This window comes from Elgaria multicarinata, chromosome 20, assembly GCF_023053635.1.
Source record: "Elgaria multicarinata webbii isolate HBS135686 ecotype San Diego chromosome 20, rElgMul1.1.pri, whole genome shotgun sequence".
Classification (NCBI taxonomy): Eukaryota; Metazoa; Chordata; class Lepidosauria; order Squamata; family Anguidae; genus Elgaria; species Elgaria multicarinata.
In genome coordinates, this window is record NC_086190.1 from 7,678,652 (window position 1) to 7,694,054 (window position 15,403).

The 15,403-nt window shown below is 49.5% G+C and overlaps 1 protein-coding gene across 1 annotated transcript in view; it reads right to left on the reverse strand.

Annotated features, from left to right (window-relative positions):
• Nucleotides 1-1,027: 1,027 nt before the first annotated feature.
• Nucleotides 1,028-15,403, reverse strand: part of EPHB2 (EPH receptor B2) — a 130,628-nt gene continuing 116,252 nt past the window's right edge. Inside the window, exons 10-16 of the mRNA XM_063145377.1 lie at nucleotides 15,017-15,139; nucleotides 13,579-13,826; nucleotides 12,526-12,741; nucleotides 9,893-10,042; nucleotides 5,472-5,665; nucleotides 3,035-3,190; nucleotides 1,028-1,571 (exon numbers count right to left, since the gene is read on the reverse strand). Coding sequence (XP_063001447.1) covers nucleotides 1,463-1,571; nucleotides 3,035-3,190; nucleotides 5,472-5,665; nucleotides 9,893-10,042; nucleotides 12,526-12,741; nucleotides 13,579-13,826; nucleotides 15,017-15,139 — 1,196 coding nt within the window. The 3' untranslated portion in view covers nucleotides 1,028-1,462. The remainder of the gene's footprint in view (nucleotides 1,572-3,034; nucleotides 3,191-5,471; nucleotides 5,666-9,892; nucleotides 10,043-12,525; nucleotides 12,742-13,578; nucleotides 13,827-15,016; nucleotides 15,140-15,403) is intronic.

Genomic DNA, 15,403 nt, shown 5'->3' on the forward strand with positions numbered 1-15,403 from the left:
TATCCTGACAAATTTGCAGACTCCCCCTTCCTGTTGCCAGTTTCCAATTTCCCACAAGGCTGAAGCTGAGGGAACACCTGAGGGCTTCAGGAAATATCCACTCATGCACTGCTCTAAAGTTTGGCTGGTCTTGCGAAAGCCCTCTTACTCTCTCATCTACGTTGCTTCACTCCCAGCTGAGCTTCTCTGTTCATGGCCCCTCTGAACAATTCCCATTTTTTCAAGAGCTATCATGGCAAGAGCTTGCCCATGCGATCCTCTCTGTGGGGCAAGCAACTATTCCCCCAATATGAAATCGCCGACGGGCCCATCGCTTTGAAATCCCTGCTAGGAAATGGGGTGGGGTGGGGGGGAGGACTTGGGAGCAGCCCGGCAGAAGGGTCAGGGTGTGTCCAAAATGTCTGCACCCCTTGGAAGTGCTCAGCCAGTAAGCTGCCTGTGAGGAAACAGAGAGTGTCCTGGGGAGACGAGAACCGTGGAAATGCCATCCTGCTTTTGTAAAAAGAAAAACAAGACAACCCCCCCCCCCCGCCCCACAACCCATTGTAAACAAAGTAGGAAAAGAGGAAATGACGACAAGCGAATGGAAATGCACATCAAATCTACAACATACTGCATGGCACAGGAGGAAATGGGGGGGGATGCCTGCTGGGGGCAGGTCATTGGCAAATTCGTGAGGCCTTGTGAACGTCTTGTGCATATGATATGTAGGCGCTGCCACTGGGAAGTGCAGGGGGCAGAGCCTCTGGCCAGCGCCCCTCTCAAAATGGCCCCAGTGCAACAGAGACCAAGACCTCAGGAAGCCCCGTGTCTTTCTGTTCCCCAGTGGGGCAAAGGTTCTTGTCCGTCCAGAGGAGTGGGGTGGGGGGGGGAAGCGCTCCATCTGGTTTCAGTCCTTTCGAGGAAAGGAAGTGGAAACGACGGGTTCATCTCTGGCGTCTGCTGCTGTTGAGACAGGACTGGCCCATTTCATGGGAAAAGTCTCCTAACTCTTGTCCCCTCTTCGGCCCCATCTGTCGCACTGCTGGCTGTTGGGGGCAGGGCGGGGAGGGGCCCCGTCCAGCAAGATTCGGAGGGGCAGGCAGTTTGCCACCCCAGACTTTCTGGTCCACTTTGCGCTCCAGAAGGCAACTGGGCCAGTGCAAAGGAGGAGGAAAAAGGAGGCGCTCCCGATCCTTCCCCTGTCTGCTTGTTCATCTCAGAGCCCTTGGAGGGAAGGTCGCTGCTGTTCTGTTCCATTTCTTTCTTTTTTAAAAAACAACAACATCCTTCTAAATAAGAGTTCTCACTGTTCCCTTTTTTTTGGATTGGCAAAGTCCGCAGTGACTTTGCCTTGAGGCAGTCCCGTCCCCGTAGCTGCCGTCTCTGTGGGGGAACATAAGCGCCCCCGCCCCAGGGCTCAGACACGCAGGGACCAAAGGGAACAGGGCCTCGAGGAAGAGGTGGGTGCAAGTCCAACTTCTCAAACCTCCACAGACTGGATCTGGTTCATCTGTGCCCGCATCACCTGGATACTGTTTAGGATTTTCTTCTGGTGCCCTGCTAATGTGACCCCCACTCGCAGGATGTCCCTGGCAGCAGAGAACGAAAGAAAAAAGACAACGGGGGAGAAAGGTTAGTGCCGCGCACAACGAGGAGAACGCTGGGGCTGCTGTGAGCCGTTAATTCAAGACTGACCTGCAGAGGAGTAAGGCAGACTGAGCTTCCCAATCCCACTCCATGTCTAAAAACAACAGCATACTGCTTTTCAGAGATAAGAACCTAAGAAGGGCTCTGGTGGATCAGTCCAAGGGTCCATCTACTCCAGCACTCTGCTCATGCAGTGGCCAATCAGCTGTCGACCCAGGACTCACAAGCAGAACACTGTGCATCAGCACCCTCTCACCCATGTTCCCCAGCAACTGGTGTATATATAGGCTTACTGCCTCTGATACTCGAAATAGTGTATAGCCATCAGGACTAGCAGCCATTGATAGCCTTCTCCTCTGTGAAGAGATCTGTGAGTCTCTGCTCAAGGGCCCGTTCTCATGACAGACAGGACTAGCCTTATATTGGTCTCGACCATTGGTCCATCTAGTTCATTATTGGCTACTGGGACTGGCAATGGCGTCTCACTCCAAGGAGGCTTTCGCAGCCTTATTTGGAGATGCCGGGCATTGAACCTTGGACATTCTGCACGCATTCTCCCCTACCAACCTGCCTGGTTACTGAGGTCATCCGAAGGCCTGCTCATGGAGGTTCCGCATAGATCCATCCTCCGATTGGAGTCCACCAGCGGAAGAGCCTTCAGTGTGGTGGCCCCCTTCCTGTGGAATTCCCTGCCTCTGGAGGTCAGGCAGGCGCCAACTTTGTAACCCTTTCGGCGCCTCCTGAAAACGTCACTATTCCAGGAAGCCTTTCCTTAATGCCTTACCATTAGGCATAGTGGGGCAGCCCCACTGTACATTTTGCTTCTTTTAAAATCTATTTTAATAAAGTGTTTTATTCTGTTTTTATTTATTTGATCTTGTACACCGCTCGGAAATTTTCAATGGGGAGCAGTCTGTAAATATTGTAAATAAATAAATCAAAATAAAGAAATAAAATAAATACAGTTCCAACAGGGCTATTTCCTGTGATTGTTCTGAACATGTGCCTTTCCTACCTGGGCCGTATATGGCATCTATTTTGCCGTGGCTTTAGATGCAAATCCTCTGTGTGCTTGGGGAAAGTGGCCGAGCAAAGATCCCCTCCACTAGCCCTCTGGATGGGACCGTGTTGAGGTCTAGGTGCCTCCGCAGTTGCTGCAGGCAGAACTTGAAGTTGCAACTGGACAACCTGGGAAGCTCCTGAGGGAGGTCCTCCCCCTCCTCTTCCTCCCCCTCCCCTCCTCCTCAACCTCCTCCCGCTCCTCCCCTCCCCCTCCTCCTCCTCCCCCTTCTCCTCCTCCCCCTTCTCCTCCTCCTCCTCCTCCTCCTCCTCCTCCTCGCCCTCCTCCTCCTCCCCCTCCTCCTCCTCCTCCCCCTCCTCGTCCTCCTCCTCCTCTGGCACTTACTCCATGGTCATCTGGGACACCACGTCGAAGCTGGTGAACCCGGAGCTAGCAAAACTCTCCTTGTACTGGCTCATCTTGATCGCCTCAAGCCATTCGTCTATGGTGTTGAAACTGGAATAGTCTGGGATTGTGCGGTCCAGTAAGGGGAGGTTGATCCTGGAAGAAAGTCCCAGAAATGGGCAGAAGAAACTAAGTGGGTTTCCACTGGCACAGAAGAAGCCCACCCTCAATATTGATCCTTTTGCTCATCATGGCAAGAATACTTGAGTTAGAATACCCCTTAAAACAAAAACAAACCCAACAAGACTGGCATGCTCCCCAAATTCTCCCGTTTTGAATTTCTCCCCAGATTCTGATGTTCTAAATTAGGTGGTTTCCTTTCCAACCCATGAGGAATTCTCCATTGTTCCACGTCTTTTTGGGGATTTGGGCATAGGACACATGCTATTTGCTGCAAATTTCAGTGCCCTCATTCTTTTGTGTTTTTTCTTCCTCCCATCTACATTCTCATTGCAAATGTTCACATTGATAAAACATGGTAAGAAACAAAGAAGCAAACTTGATGCAATTGTACATGGTTATATCAAGATCCTTCGTTGTGCCCTGTTTCGTTGGCAAGGATATGCTCCTCCGAGCATAGATGAAACATCACCCAAAATAAGGCAAACTTGATTTTGGTGTACATCCAGATGTACCATGATCCTTTGTCTGGAATTACACTAATGTGCAGGAATACACACGGGCACTGTGAAAACACTACACAAAAATAATCTTGATGCAATAATAAAGCACACCCACATCAACACGGCTTTTGGGGACAGTATTTTAGCAACCTGCACCTGTGCACCATTAAAACAGAGGGAATAAAAGATGCAAATGGATGGAGCGAATGGAAAAATAGAGGGAATGGAAAGATTGCACTTGCTCCAGTTCTGGATTTAATTTTTGAAATTCTTCCAGTTAGAAGAGTAGAACAATCTCCCAGTCAACACTGGGTCCCCATATGTTGTTGGAATACAATCCCCATCATTCCCAGCCATCATGGTCAATGGTCAGGGATGATGGTGGTTGTAGTCCAACAATAACTCAGGGCCCATGTTTAGGAAACACTGTGAGCCTAACCACTACCCCAAACCGACTCCACAGATACTCAGACTGCTACCTGTTAATTTGGACCAGGGGCTGAAGAAGTGGTGAGCTCCGCAGGACACCAAAAAGCTCAGTCCATGGGGCTTCCCCCATGTCAAAATGGTATATGGATGGAGCGCAATGGAGAGACTCGTTAACCAACACAAGAACCAACGTCCATCGATTCTAGAGACATCCCAATGTCCTATCGTAGCTAAGCCTAACTACATGCAACTGAAATGCACATTAGAATCATAGAATCATAGAATAGTAGAGTTGGAAGGTGCCTAAAAGGCCATCAAGTCCAACCCTCTGCTCAATGCAGGAATCCACCCTACAGCATACTTGACAGATGGTTGTCCAGCTGCCTCTTGAAGGCCTCTAGTGTGGGGGAGCCCACAACCTCCCTAGGTAACTGGTTCCATTGTCGTACTGCTCTAACAGTCAGGAAGTTTTTCCTGATGTCAAGCTGGAATCTAACTTCCTGTAACTTGAGCCTGTTATTCCATGTCCTGCACTCTGGGATGATCGAGAAGAGATCCTGGCCCTCCTCTGTGTGACAACCTTTTAAGTATTTGAAGAGTGCTATCATATCTCCCCTCAATCTTCTCTTCTCCATGCTAAACATGCCCAGTTCTTTCAGTCTCTCTTCATAGGGCTTTGTTTCCAGACCCCTGACCATCCTGGCTGCCCTCCTCTGAACACGCTCCAGCTTGTCTGCACCCTTCTTGAAGTGTGGTGCCCAGAACTGGACGCTATACTCTAGATGAGGCCTAACCAGGGCCGAATACCTCACACGATTTGGAAGCTATACTTCCGTTAATGCAGCCCAAAATAGCATTTGCCTTTCTTGCAGCCATATCGCACTGTTGGCTCATATTCAGCTTGTGATCTACATTCTTCCCCTGTTCACTTTTGCCTCCATTTCCTTCCCCTTCCCCTGTTGCCATTTTGAATGATTATCTGGATTGCAAGACATTTGGGGGCAGGGACCTGACCTCCCATTCTTTGTAAAACACGGCGTGTACCTAAACGGCTTTAATGAAAGAAATAAGAAGGTGCCAGATCCACGTAATTCAGCAGGAGCCGTTTCCCCCACTCAACAATACGGAGGTCCTGCCAAAACCCCATTGATGCCGATACCTCTTTGGCCACTTGCATGGATCAAAATGGGGTCAGGAGGGAGGGGAGGAGTCAAGCACACAGGAAAGCCCAGTCGGGCCGAAGAGGGAAAGGGTTGCCTTCTCCAGACCCTTGAAAATGTGACCCCGCCCTCAGGCAAATTTTATGCCCCGGCCCTCTTTCCTACCCTGAGGAGAGGGGTGCCATGGCTTTCAGGCTGTTGGGATTCCGGATCATCTTGTCTAAGGTGTTGACAATCTGCCCAAACTTGGGCCGGTGGTTACGGTCTTTCTGCCAGCAGTCCAACATGAGCTGGTGCAGGGCGCTGGGGCAGTCCATGGGTGGCGGCAGGCGGTAATCTTGCTCAATGGCATTTATTACCTGGAAGAGAAACCCCCCCACTAAGGTCAGGGTAGAAATGGTAGAGACGGCGGAGGAATTGGCTCGGTTCCCATTTTAATACGAACCGCCCTAATCCATACTTCCCAAACTAATCGTTGAAATGGAACACAATTATCCTGCGCCGTTCGCGCTTCCCCGAATTTTGCTATATGGTTCTCCAATTATAAAATGCGTGCAGTAGGAGAAATTGCATGGACATTTCTATGCATTTTAATGAATTACGGAAAACCATGTACAATAATGCATACATTAGGAGAAATTGCATACAAAACTGAATCAATTTCCATGGAATCATAAAACAGTAGAGTTGGAAGGGGCCTAGAGACAACTGCTTGCACACACACACACACAAAAATAGGGGACATTTGTCCAAACACAAAGGGCCTCCCATTGCTGGTACAACGGAGCCTGTCTCACTCTCTCAGCATATAAATCCAATAAATACATAAGGGGCAGAATGGATCATAGGAACATAGGATGCTGCCTTGTAGTCAGACCTTGGTCCATCTAGCCCAGTATTGTCGACACTGACTGGCAGCAATGGTTCTCCAGGGTTTCAGGCGGGAGGTTTTCCAGCCCTACCTGGAGATGCCAAGGATCAAACCTGAAACTTTCTGCATGCAAAGCCACTGAGCTGCAGCCCCTCCCGGGAGAAAAGAGATAACATATCCAAAGAAAATGCATGGACAGAGAAGGATAGGACATTAGAAGGATGGTGAGTGGCCATACAGTAGGAGAAATGAATAGGCCAAACAGTGTTCTATTACCAAGGCTAACTACTAGCCAACCAGGGACAGATAACTGGCATTGCTGTCATTATTATTATTATTATTATTATTATTATTATTATTATTATTATTATTTATTTATATAGCACCATCAATGTACATGGTGTTGTACAGAGTAAAACAGTAAATCGCAGGACCCTGCCGCATAGGCTTACAATCTAATAAAATCATAGTAAAGCAATAAGGAGGGGAAGAGAATGTAAACAGGCACTGGGTCGTGTAAACAGGCACAGGGTAGGGTAAAACTAACAGTGTAAAGTCCAAACAACATCAAGTTTTAAAAGCTTTAGGAAAAAGAAAAGTTTTTAGCTGAGCTTTAAAAGCTGCGATTGAACTTGTGGATCTCAGATGTTCTGGAAGAGCGTTCCAGGCGTAAGGGGCAGCAGAGGAAAATGGACGAAGCCGAGCAAGGGAAGTAGAGGCCCTTGGGCAGGTGAGAAACATGGCATCAGAGGAGCGAAGAGCACGAGCGGGGCAATAGTGTGAGATGAGAGAGGAGAGATAGGAAGGAGCTAGACAGTGAAAAGCTTTGTAGGTCAACAGGAGAAGTTTATATTGGATTCTGAAGTGAATTGGAAGCCAATGAAGAGATTTCAGAAGTGGAGTAACATGGTCAGAGCGGCGAGCCAAGAAGATGATTTTAGCGGCAGAGTGGTGGACAGAAACCAATGGACTGATGTGAGAAGAAGGAAGGCCAGAGAGAAGGAGGTTGCAGTAGTCCAACCGAGAAATAACCAGTGCATGAACAAGCGTCTTGCCAGAAGAGATAGACAGAAATGATCGAATCCTGGCAATATTATACAGGAAAAAACGACAGGATTTAGCTACTGCCTCAATATGAGGAATAAAGGAGAGCGATGAGTCAAATATGAAGCCAAGACTACGAGCTTCCTTGACCGGAGTAAGCGTAACATCATTGACAGTGAGAGAGAATGAAAGATGAGGAGACGGTTTAGGCGGAAAAACAAGCAATTCAGTCTTTGCCATATTAAGTTTCAGACGACGATGAAGCAGCCAGGCTGAGATATCTGAGAGACAAGCCGAGATACGATCGTGAACATCAGGAGAAAGTTCCGGAGATGAAAGATATAATTGTGTATCATCGGCATACAGATGATATTGGAGGCCATGAGATTGAATAAGGTGATTGAACCAAAGGTGGGTTGGGTTCATTTTGTTACTTTCATCCTCTGAAGCTGCTAATTAATGGTTTGTGTTAAATCCATGTTATAACAAAATATGGTTTACCCATCACTATAAGGACTGCCTCTCCTCATCTGTAACTGGGGACTGAATGGCGTATGCGCGCGCACACACGCACAGAGTCCCTGGGAACCCGCCCCCCCTCCCCCGGGCAGAGAGACATCCGTGGCTTCCCCCTCTGCTGGTGTTCCCAGCTAAGGCCAAGAAGGCTAATAGGCAGTGAGCATGACCCTCTTGTAGGAAAGATCATTGGCATCAACAGCTTCTGGGGTGAAATGCTCTGGGGCAGGAGCAGCAGCGGAAGGGACCCACTGAGGAGAAAGCAACGTGGAGTTGCTGCAGACTGAGACGACGCCCTGAAACTATCAAGAGCATGTTCAGAGAGGAGGAAAAATCAGAAATGGCATTGAGCACAACGGCAGGCCACAGGCTGAGCCAAAAGGCCTTGCTCAGATCAGGGGTGGCATATTGGGTGGATTTGTGAAAGGGTACGAAGCCAGCACTGGTTTAACAATGCTAAAAACAATGGCCTTCTCTGACATCTTGGTCACTATTACTTTCCCCCCCAGGATTCGCTAGAATCAACATGAGACGTATTGGCCTAACTCCGATTGGCTTTATGACCAGGGATGTCGCAAGAACTCAACACGGGGATGGAATCCAATGGACTCCCCACCCACCCTGCTCAGCCCTCCAGACGCTGCTCGCTGAGCCACAGTGCACTCATGGACGTGCTTGTCAAGTAACGTGCCGTCTGGGAACACCCCACAACCTCCTGCTCCTTGATGCAAGTCGCACAAAATGGCGGCTGTAAGGGTCATTTCCACAACATTAGAGGCGTGAAGAAGCCCTCTACGCCTCAAATGTCGTGGAAATGGCCCTGTACGGCAGCCATTAGGTGCAACATGAAACCCCCCAAAATTTACAGAGCCGCCCTCTTGCGTAAAATGGCGGCTCGCATCGAAGAGCAGGTTGCTGTGGGGTGCTCCCGGACCGCTCATCGAGCCTTGCAGAGTCTCACGCGGCCTGGTGAGCAGGGGCAGGCGCTGGTGATGACTCTGCGAGAGCCTGCCCACGCATGGGTGGGATGGACTCTGTCCATCCCGATTGATGAGAAGAAGATGTCATCTTGTCGTGTTGTCATGAAGCCCATCAGATTTAGCACAATGTTGCTGGTGTTCTGATTGGCTAGGGTGTGTGGAAACGGTAGTTATCAGCCACTGAGAGTCTGGGCAGCGCTATCAGTGCCCTCAATAGGAACATAAAACACAGCCACAACAGTGAAAAATGGAAAGCACGGGGAACATTTCTTGGGAAACATTTTGCCTCCACCTTCTGGAATTCCCCTCAAAAGTTACATCTTTCGGCGAAGCCAGGGGTGGACTGTTCCAAAATGACTAGGCAAACTTCTATAAGAAAGAGTTACTGGCAGTATGTAGTAGTGGTGATCAGGGTGTCTCAGCTCTAGAAAGGGATCTAATGAGAACATGAGGGCTCTTTGGTTTGTGGTCGAACCTCTGAGAACCTCTGGCTACGGGGTCAGGTAATGTAAGAGTGCTGGATCTTGATTTGCCCGTGGATGTTCCTGGTGGATGTTGGCAAGTATTAAAAGATGCTGCATTAATGATGATGGCGGGTGTACCCAAAGCAAGAGAAAATTACATACATGTAGCTCGCACATAAGAAGATTAAGGATGGCCATGTTGGCTTTAAAAGCATTGGGGGGGGGGGGAGAGAGGTGTTTTCCCTGTAGGATGAGGAGAGGGACTTCTGAAAGTACAGAGAGAGAGATGCACATTCAACAACTAGAAGAACTAGAGAGATTTCACAGATGGTTTAGATGTTGAATATTCTATCTCAGGAGGCATGGATTGGATTAAAGCCAATTCCCCCCCAACCTTCATCAACTGGGTATGTCGCTACCAAAAGGTTTGCAGGCTTTCCTACGATGACCTCTGTGCTACGTAATCGCCCGGCAGCTTCTAAAAAGCTCCCACTTCCTGCTCCACTGTATTGGAGATGACCCCACTGTTCCCCACCAGAATTCACTTCCTTCAGCAATGCGCAATGGCTCCTTACAGTTTACTTATTTATTTAATGGATTTCTATACCGCTTACCAGTAATCTCTAAGCAGTGCACAACGGCACACAGTGATTCCCCATTGTGTAGCAAACGGCAGCATGTTCCAAAGCCTCGAGCCCAACAATGACTTACATCTTGATTGGTCATGTCCCAGTACGGCCGTTCCCCGTAGGACATCACCTCCCACATGACTATGCCGTAGCTCCAGACGTCACTGGCCGAAGTGAACTTCCGGTACTGAATGGCTTCCGGCGCTGTCCAACGGATTGGGATCTTTCCACCCTGTGAGGGCAAAGCAGAGAAACAGGACAGGGAAGGTGTTCAGTGGCCGGCTAGGGTGCTTCCAGACCTGTCTGTAGCCAAAGGGAACCAGATAGTTGCAAGGCAATCTAAAACACCCAGGGTTGGCATCAGGTCACTCTCCCAGAACTCTTCTACCCTTGGGGGCTTTCTCATCAGCCCCTTGATGCTTAACATGTGATGGCTTCATGGGGCCATGATCATTAGCCCCGCCCCTTCGCCACCGCCACTGACACAGTGGGGAAAAGTGCGTGATTTCTGAAGGATCCAGAAATTGCACATTTCCCCCTATTGTATTAATAGTGGTTGCCACTGATGCAGTGGGAGTAAGTGTGCGATGTCAGCAGCCAGGGTGGCTGGCTGCCATGCACTTGTGGGGGGCCTCGCAACCTCTTGGGTGTGGGTCCATGCCTTCGCTGAGCATGCCCGACTGGATCCAGGGATGCAGACACGTGTGCATGCTTGTTTGTGTCCATCAGCCCCCCAGGCTCAGCTGGACACTCGTGACATTCCTACTGCAGTGTGGTTAACATACGTGCACGTCCTGGGGACAAGAATGGGATTGGATCATCCCCAACTTGGAAAGCTCCAGAGGGCAACTAGCTGAGCACTGCTAGTTATAAAAAAAGTTGGACAAGAGGGACCTTTGAACTGATCCGTAAGGTCAATAATTTAATGTTCTTATTTGTAAGGACAGATTGTTACTGCCCAGATACACCAACTCAAATTTTTTTTTTTTTGCAAGCATGGAGGCTTTGATGCCAGCATTGGTGATGCCTCAACGTGCTTGTTGCTTATCGAGGAGGAAGTGTTATAAATTGTTAACATTGCAGCGGAGCGTCTGCATTAAGAAGCAGAGTGCATTTTGATGCACCACCTGTGTCTTTTGCGAACGTCGGTTCTCTTCCCTGCAAAGAAGAAGAAAAAAGACAGATTCCCGCAGAAGGGTGACCTAGATAAAGTGCCCCGTGACCCTTTCTGGCTTGTCTCTCTAGGAGGACTTTTTTCTGTGTCTTTCTCCTTGCTGTGCTTGGGTTATTTGTGGCTGTGTAATACACGCCAGATGGAGAAGTCTCTCTGGCCAGCCTTCAGCCCCTTGATCCACACATGGGTTCCTTTGGCGGGGCAGAGGAAGAGTCCTGGTCATACGTAGTTCCAAGATGACTCTTCCATTTTCTATAAAGTTTACATGTTTTCAATTGCAAGTTTGTTCCATTCTGTGTTGACATCAGCTCACAGTTTTTTTAAAAAAAATCCATATGCATTTGTAGGCATTTGGGGGGGGGTATGCATTTTCTGGTGAACAATTTCCCTATATACACTTTTTGCAAGCATGTTTCTCCAATATATGCATTCTTGTACTTTGTTTCTTATAAGGTATGTATCTTTGTATATATATTTTTGATCAGAGATCACGACATTCAAAGAAGTGTGAAAACAAAAGATTAATTATGCTTCGGTTCGTGTTTTAGTTTGGAAATTTCAAATTAGGTCAATACTGATAAAATGGACGCCAAATGGACCCTAGGGATGGGCGAACTTCCTGGGGTCCTGTTCGTGTTCTACTTGCCGACCCTGCTGTTTGCTGACCCTGGCAAGCATTTTTCTTTTGTCCACGAACTGTGCTTTGCGCAAATTCTGGCTGGGAATATTTGCAGAAATGTCACAAAATCTCGGCCATAAATAGCATGATTTGCATACAAATTCAGCAGTAAAGGACCAGATGAGGACTGAGCAGGATCAGTAGGCAAGGAGGGGGGTGGGTGGACGGAAAATTTGGGTGGGCTACAGCAGGGAATAAAATGGCTGGAACTCATAGCAGGAGCCCTCTATGCCGAAAGATTCGTATATCTATATAATGATGGCTTGGGACCACAATACCTGATGGAACGCCTCTCCCGATATGAACCTACCCGTACACCGCGCTCAACATCTAAGGTCCTCCTCCGAGTGCCTACTCCGAGGGAAGCTCGGAGGATGGCAACAAGGGAGAGGGCCTTCTCAGTGGTGGCCCCCCGACTGTGGAATGATCTCCCCGATGAGGCTCGCCTGGCACCAACATTGTTATCTTTTCGGCGCCAGGTCAAGACTTTTCTCTTCTCCCAGGCATTTTAACAGCATTTACAACATTAAGTTTGTTTTAATGGACCCCAGAACTGTCGCTTTTAAATGGATACTGTTGTTTTTATACTGTTTTTTATGTTTTTGATGGTTTTTAAATTTTGTATACTTTTAATGTTTACCATTTTTAATTGTTGCAAACTGCCCAGACAGCTTCGGCTGTGGGGCGGTATATAAATGTAATAAAATAAATAAATAAATAAATAATCCCATTTTAAAGTCACCTAAGCCTGAGGTCATCACCACATCCTGTGGCAGCCTGTCCACCCACGAACCCCCGGTTGCCTTTGAATCTCTCGGGGCCACCCATGTTCATCCTACAAGCCTCCCTTCCCGCACCTTACCAGGGCACTGGTGTAAGTGGGATCCGAGGTGTCGTCCTCCAGGAAGCGAGAGAGGCCAAAGTCGGAGACCTTGCAAACCAGGTTGCTGTTGACCAGGATGTTACGTGCAGCCAGGTCACGGTGGACGTAGTTCATGTCGGCCAGGTACTTCATGCCAGCAGCAATGCCTCGCAGCATGCCTACGAGCTGGATCACTGTGAACTGCCCGTCGTTTTGCTGTGGGCGTGGAGAGGGAGGGGTGAAAAGAAAGGCCGCGGGAGGGAAGCAGGGTCAGCAGCCCTGCAGTTCCCAAGGAGGATGAACATGCCACCACCCCCTCTCCACTGAGGCCCTGGCTGGAGCCCTGAGCAAGCCAGCGCTCCTCAAGGGCCTCGTGGCAATGGGGCATAGTTGCTTGCCCACAGGGAAATAGTTGCTTGCCCATCTGGCCACATTATCCTCCAGCATGCAGGAAACACCATATGGAACATCCACCGACCCTGCTCCCCGGGGCCAAGCAGGGCTACCTCCGGGTATCATTGCCCCTGGCTAAAAACAGGGTTGCTCTCTCTGTGTGTGCGTATGCAGGTCAGGGCTGATCTGTAGGCAGCTGTCGGAGGGGAGCCAGGTGTTAAGACAGGGAACCAGACCCAAGAGACCAAGCCAGGGGGAAGCAGAGGTGAGGGACACCCAGAAGCACACCCGAAACGAGAAGGCCTCGTTGCTTAGGCAACATCCCAGCTGAAACAGAAAGTCCAGTGATCGCTTGGGGTCCAGCAACTAGCTTGGGTAGGTGGGGCCAGTCTAGAACCTGGGAACACTTCAGGTTCTAGATCTTCCAGGCTGCAGTTCTGATAGCTTCCACATGGGGCAGCCACACACAGAACTGGAGGCTCCCAGGCGTGGCTCCGGCCGCTCCTGATCCGGCATGTTTGGGAAGAGAGGATGTGCAGAAGGCGTACAAGCGACTTTGTACATCTCCCTCCCAGACTGCCAGGGCTACTCACAGGGAGGGGCCACCTCTCACATAGGTTGGTCCCCCTCCCTGCCTCCCCCCGCCCTTTGGTAGCCTACCCGCAGGAAGGAGTCTAATGAGCCGTTCTCCATGAATTCAGTCACAATCATGACAGGGGTGCTCTTGGTGACCACCCCCTCCAGGTGGATGACGTTGGGGTGGTCAAATTGGCCCATGATGCTGGCTTCGCTCAGGAAGTCCCGCCGCTGCTTCTCCGTGTAGCCTGACTTCAGCGTCTTGATGGCCACAAAGCTCTCCCTCTTGCCCGGCAACTTCAGGTGGCCGCTGCACACCTCGCCAAACTCCCCTGGCACGGAGAAGCAAGAGGTCACGACCCCTCTCAGCTGCACCCGACTTCCTCCCACCACTGGCGCTTCCTGCGCCACCCCTTCGCAGGGCACAAGAGCAGCCACAGTCAGTCAGGCCGGGACAGCCTCCCCGGGCCTCTTGTGGATCCCTTCACAGGCCATGGGGGCCAGTCAGTGTATGGAGTGGGGGGCATGATGGTCAACGGTGGGTGCAAAACCCATGCCCTGGGTAGCACTGTTCTGAGATGTTCAGGGGGGAGGGGATAGCTGGAAGATGCTACTTTATGCACAGCTGGCAATTCTTCCCATGATGCCTCCAGAGCATCACTACATCTAGAGCATTGCAAATCTCTCCATTGGCTTCCAACTCACTCCAGAATCCAATATAAACTTCTCCTGCTGACCTTCAAAGCTCTTCACGGTCTAGCTCCTGCCTATCTCTCCTCTCTCATCTCACACTATTGCCCCGCTCGTGCTCTCCGCTCCTCTGATGCCATGCTTCTCGCCTGCCCAAGGACCTCCACTTCCCTTACTCGGCTTCGTCCTTTTTCTTCGGCTGCCCCTTACGCCTGGAACGCTCTTCCAGAACACTTGAGAACTACCAACTCAATCACAGCTTTTAAAACTCAGCTAAAAACTTTTCTTTTCCCTATAGCTTTTAAATGCTGAGTTTGTTCTGACTCTATACTGTTAGCCTCACCCTACCCGGTGCCTGTTTGCATTCTCTTTCCCTCCTTATTGTTTACTACAACTTTATTAGATTGTAAGCCTATGCAGCAGGGTCTTGCTATTTACTGTGTTATCTGTACAGCACCATGTACACTGATGGTGCTATATAAATAAATAAATAAATAAATAAATAAATAAATAATAATAATAATAATAATAATAATAATAATAATAATAAGGCGGGGAGGTGTGGTGGTTGCAGCAGCAAACGAAAGAGAGAGAGAGAGAGAGAGAGAGAGAATGCTGCTGATACTACCATCCACCAGTAAGCTGCCCCTGAAATTCTGCCCCCCCCCATTTCCCTCTCCCCTTTTCAAAACAAAAGTTGACAACTCCGAGCTTTTCACTTGGCTCTATCTGGGCCAGTTCTTCGCCACACACTGACATCCTTCGCTTGCTCACTTTCCCCATCTTGGGGACCACGTGGCCCGCAGCAGTGAGACCAAAGGGCGGGGCTTACCTGCACCAATCACCTGCTCAATTTTGACACACGAGATGTCAATCTCCTTTGCAAACTCCCTGACAGCCTCATTGGGGTCCTCGTAGGTGAAAGGGTCGATGTAAATCTTCATACCAGGTGTCACTGCTCAGAGGTGGGAAAGGGCAGATTTGTATTATTTGTTACACTTTTTAAAATCACAATCATGCCCCATCCTTCCCCCAAAGAGCTTAGGGCATAATGCATCAGAGTTCTGTCCCAGTTGTTCCCCTTACAACAACCCTGTGAGGTAGGTTCAGCCGAGAGCTAGTGCATGGCCCAAGCTCAGCCCAGTCAGCATCTTGGCTGTCTGGGGATTCGAACCAAGCCCTCTCCCCAGCTCCTAGCCCAAGCCTCACACTCTAACCA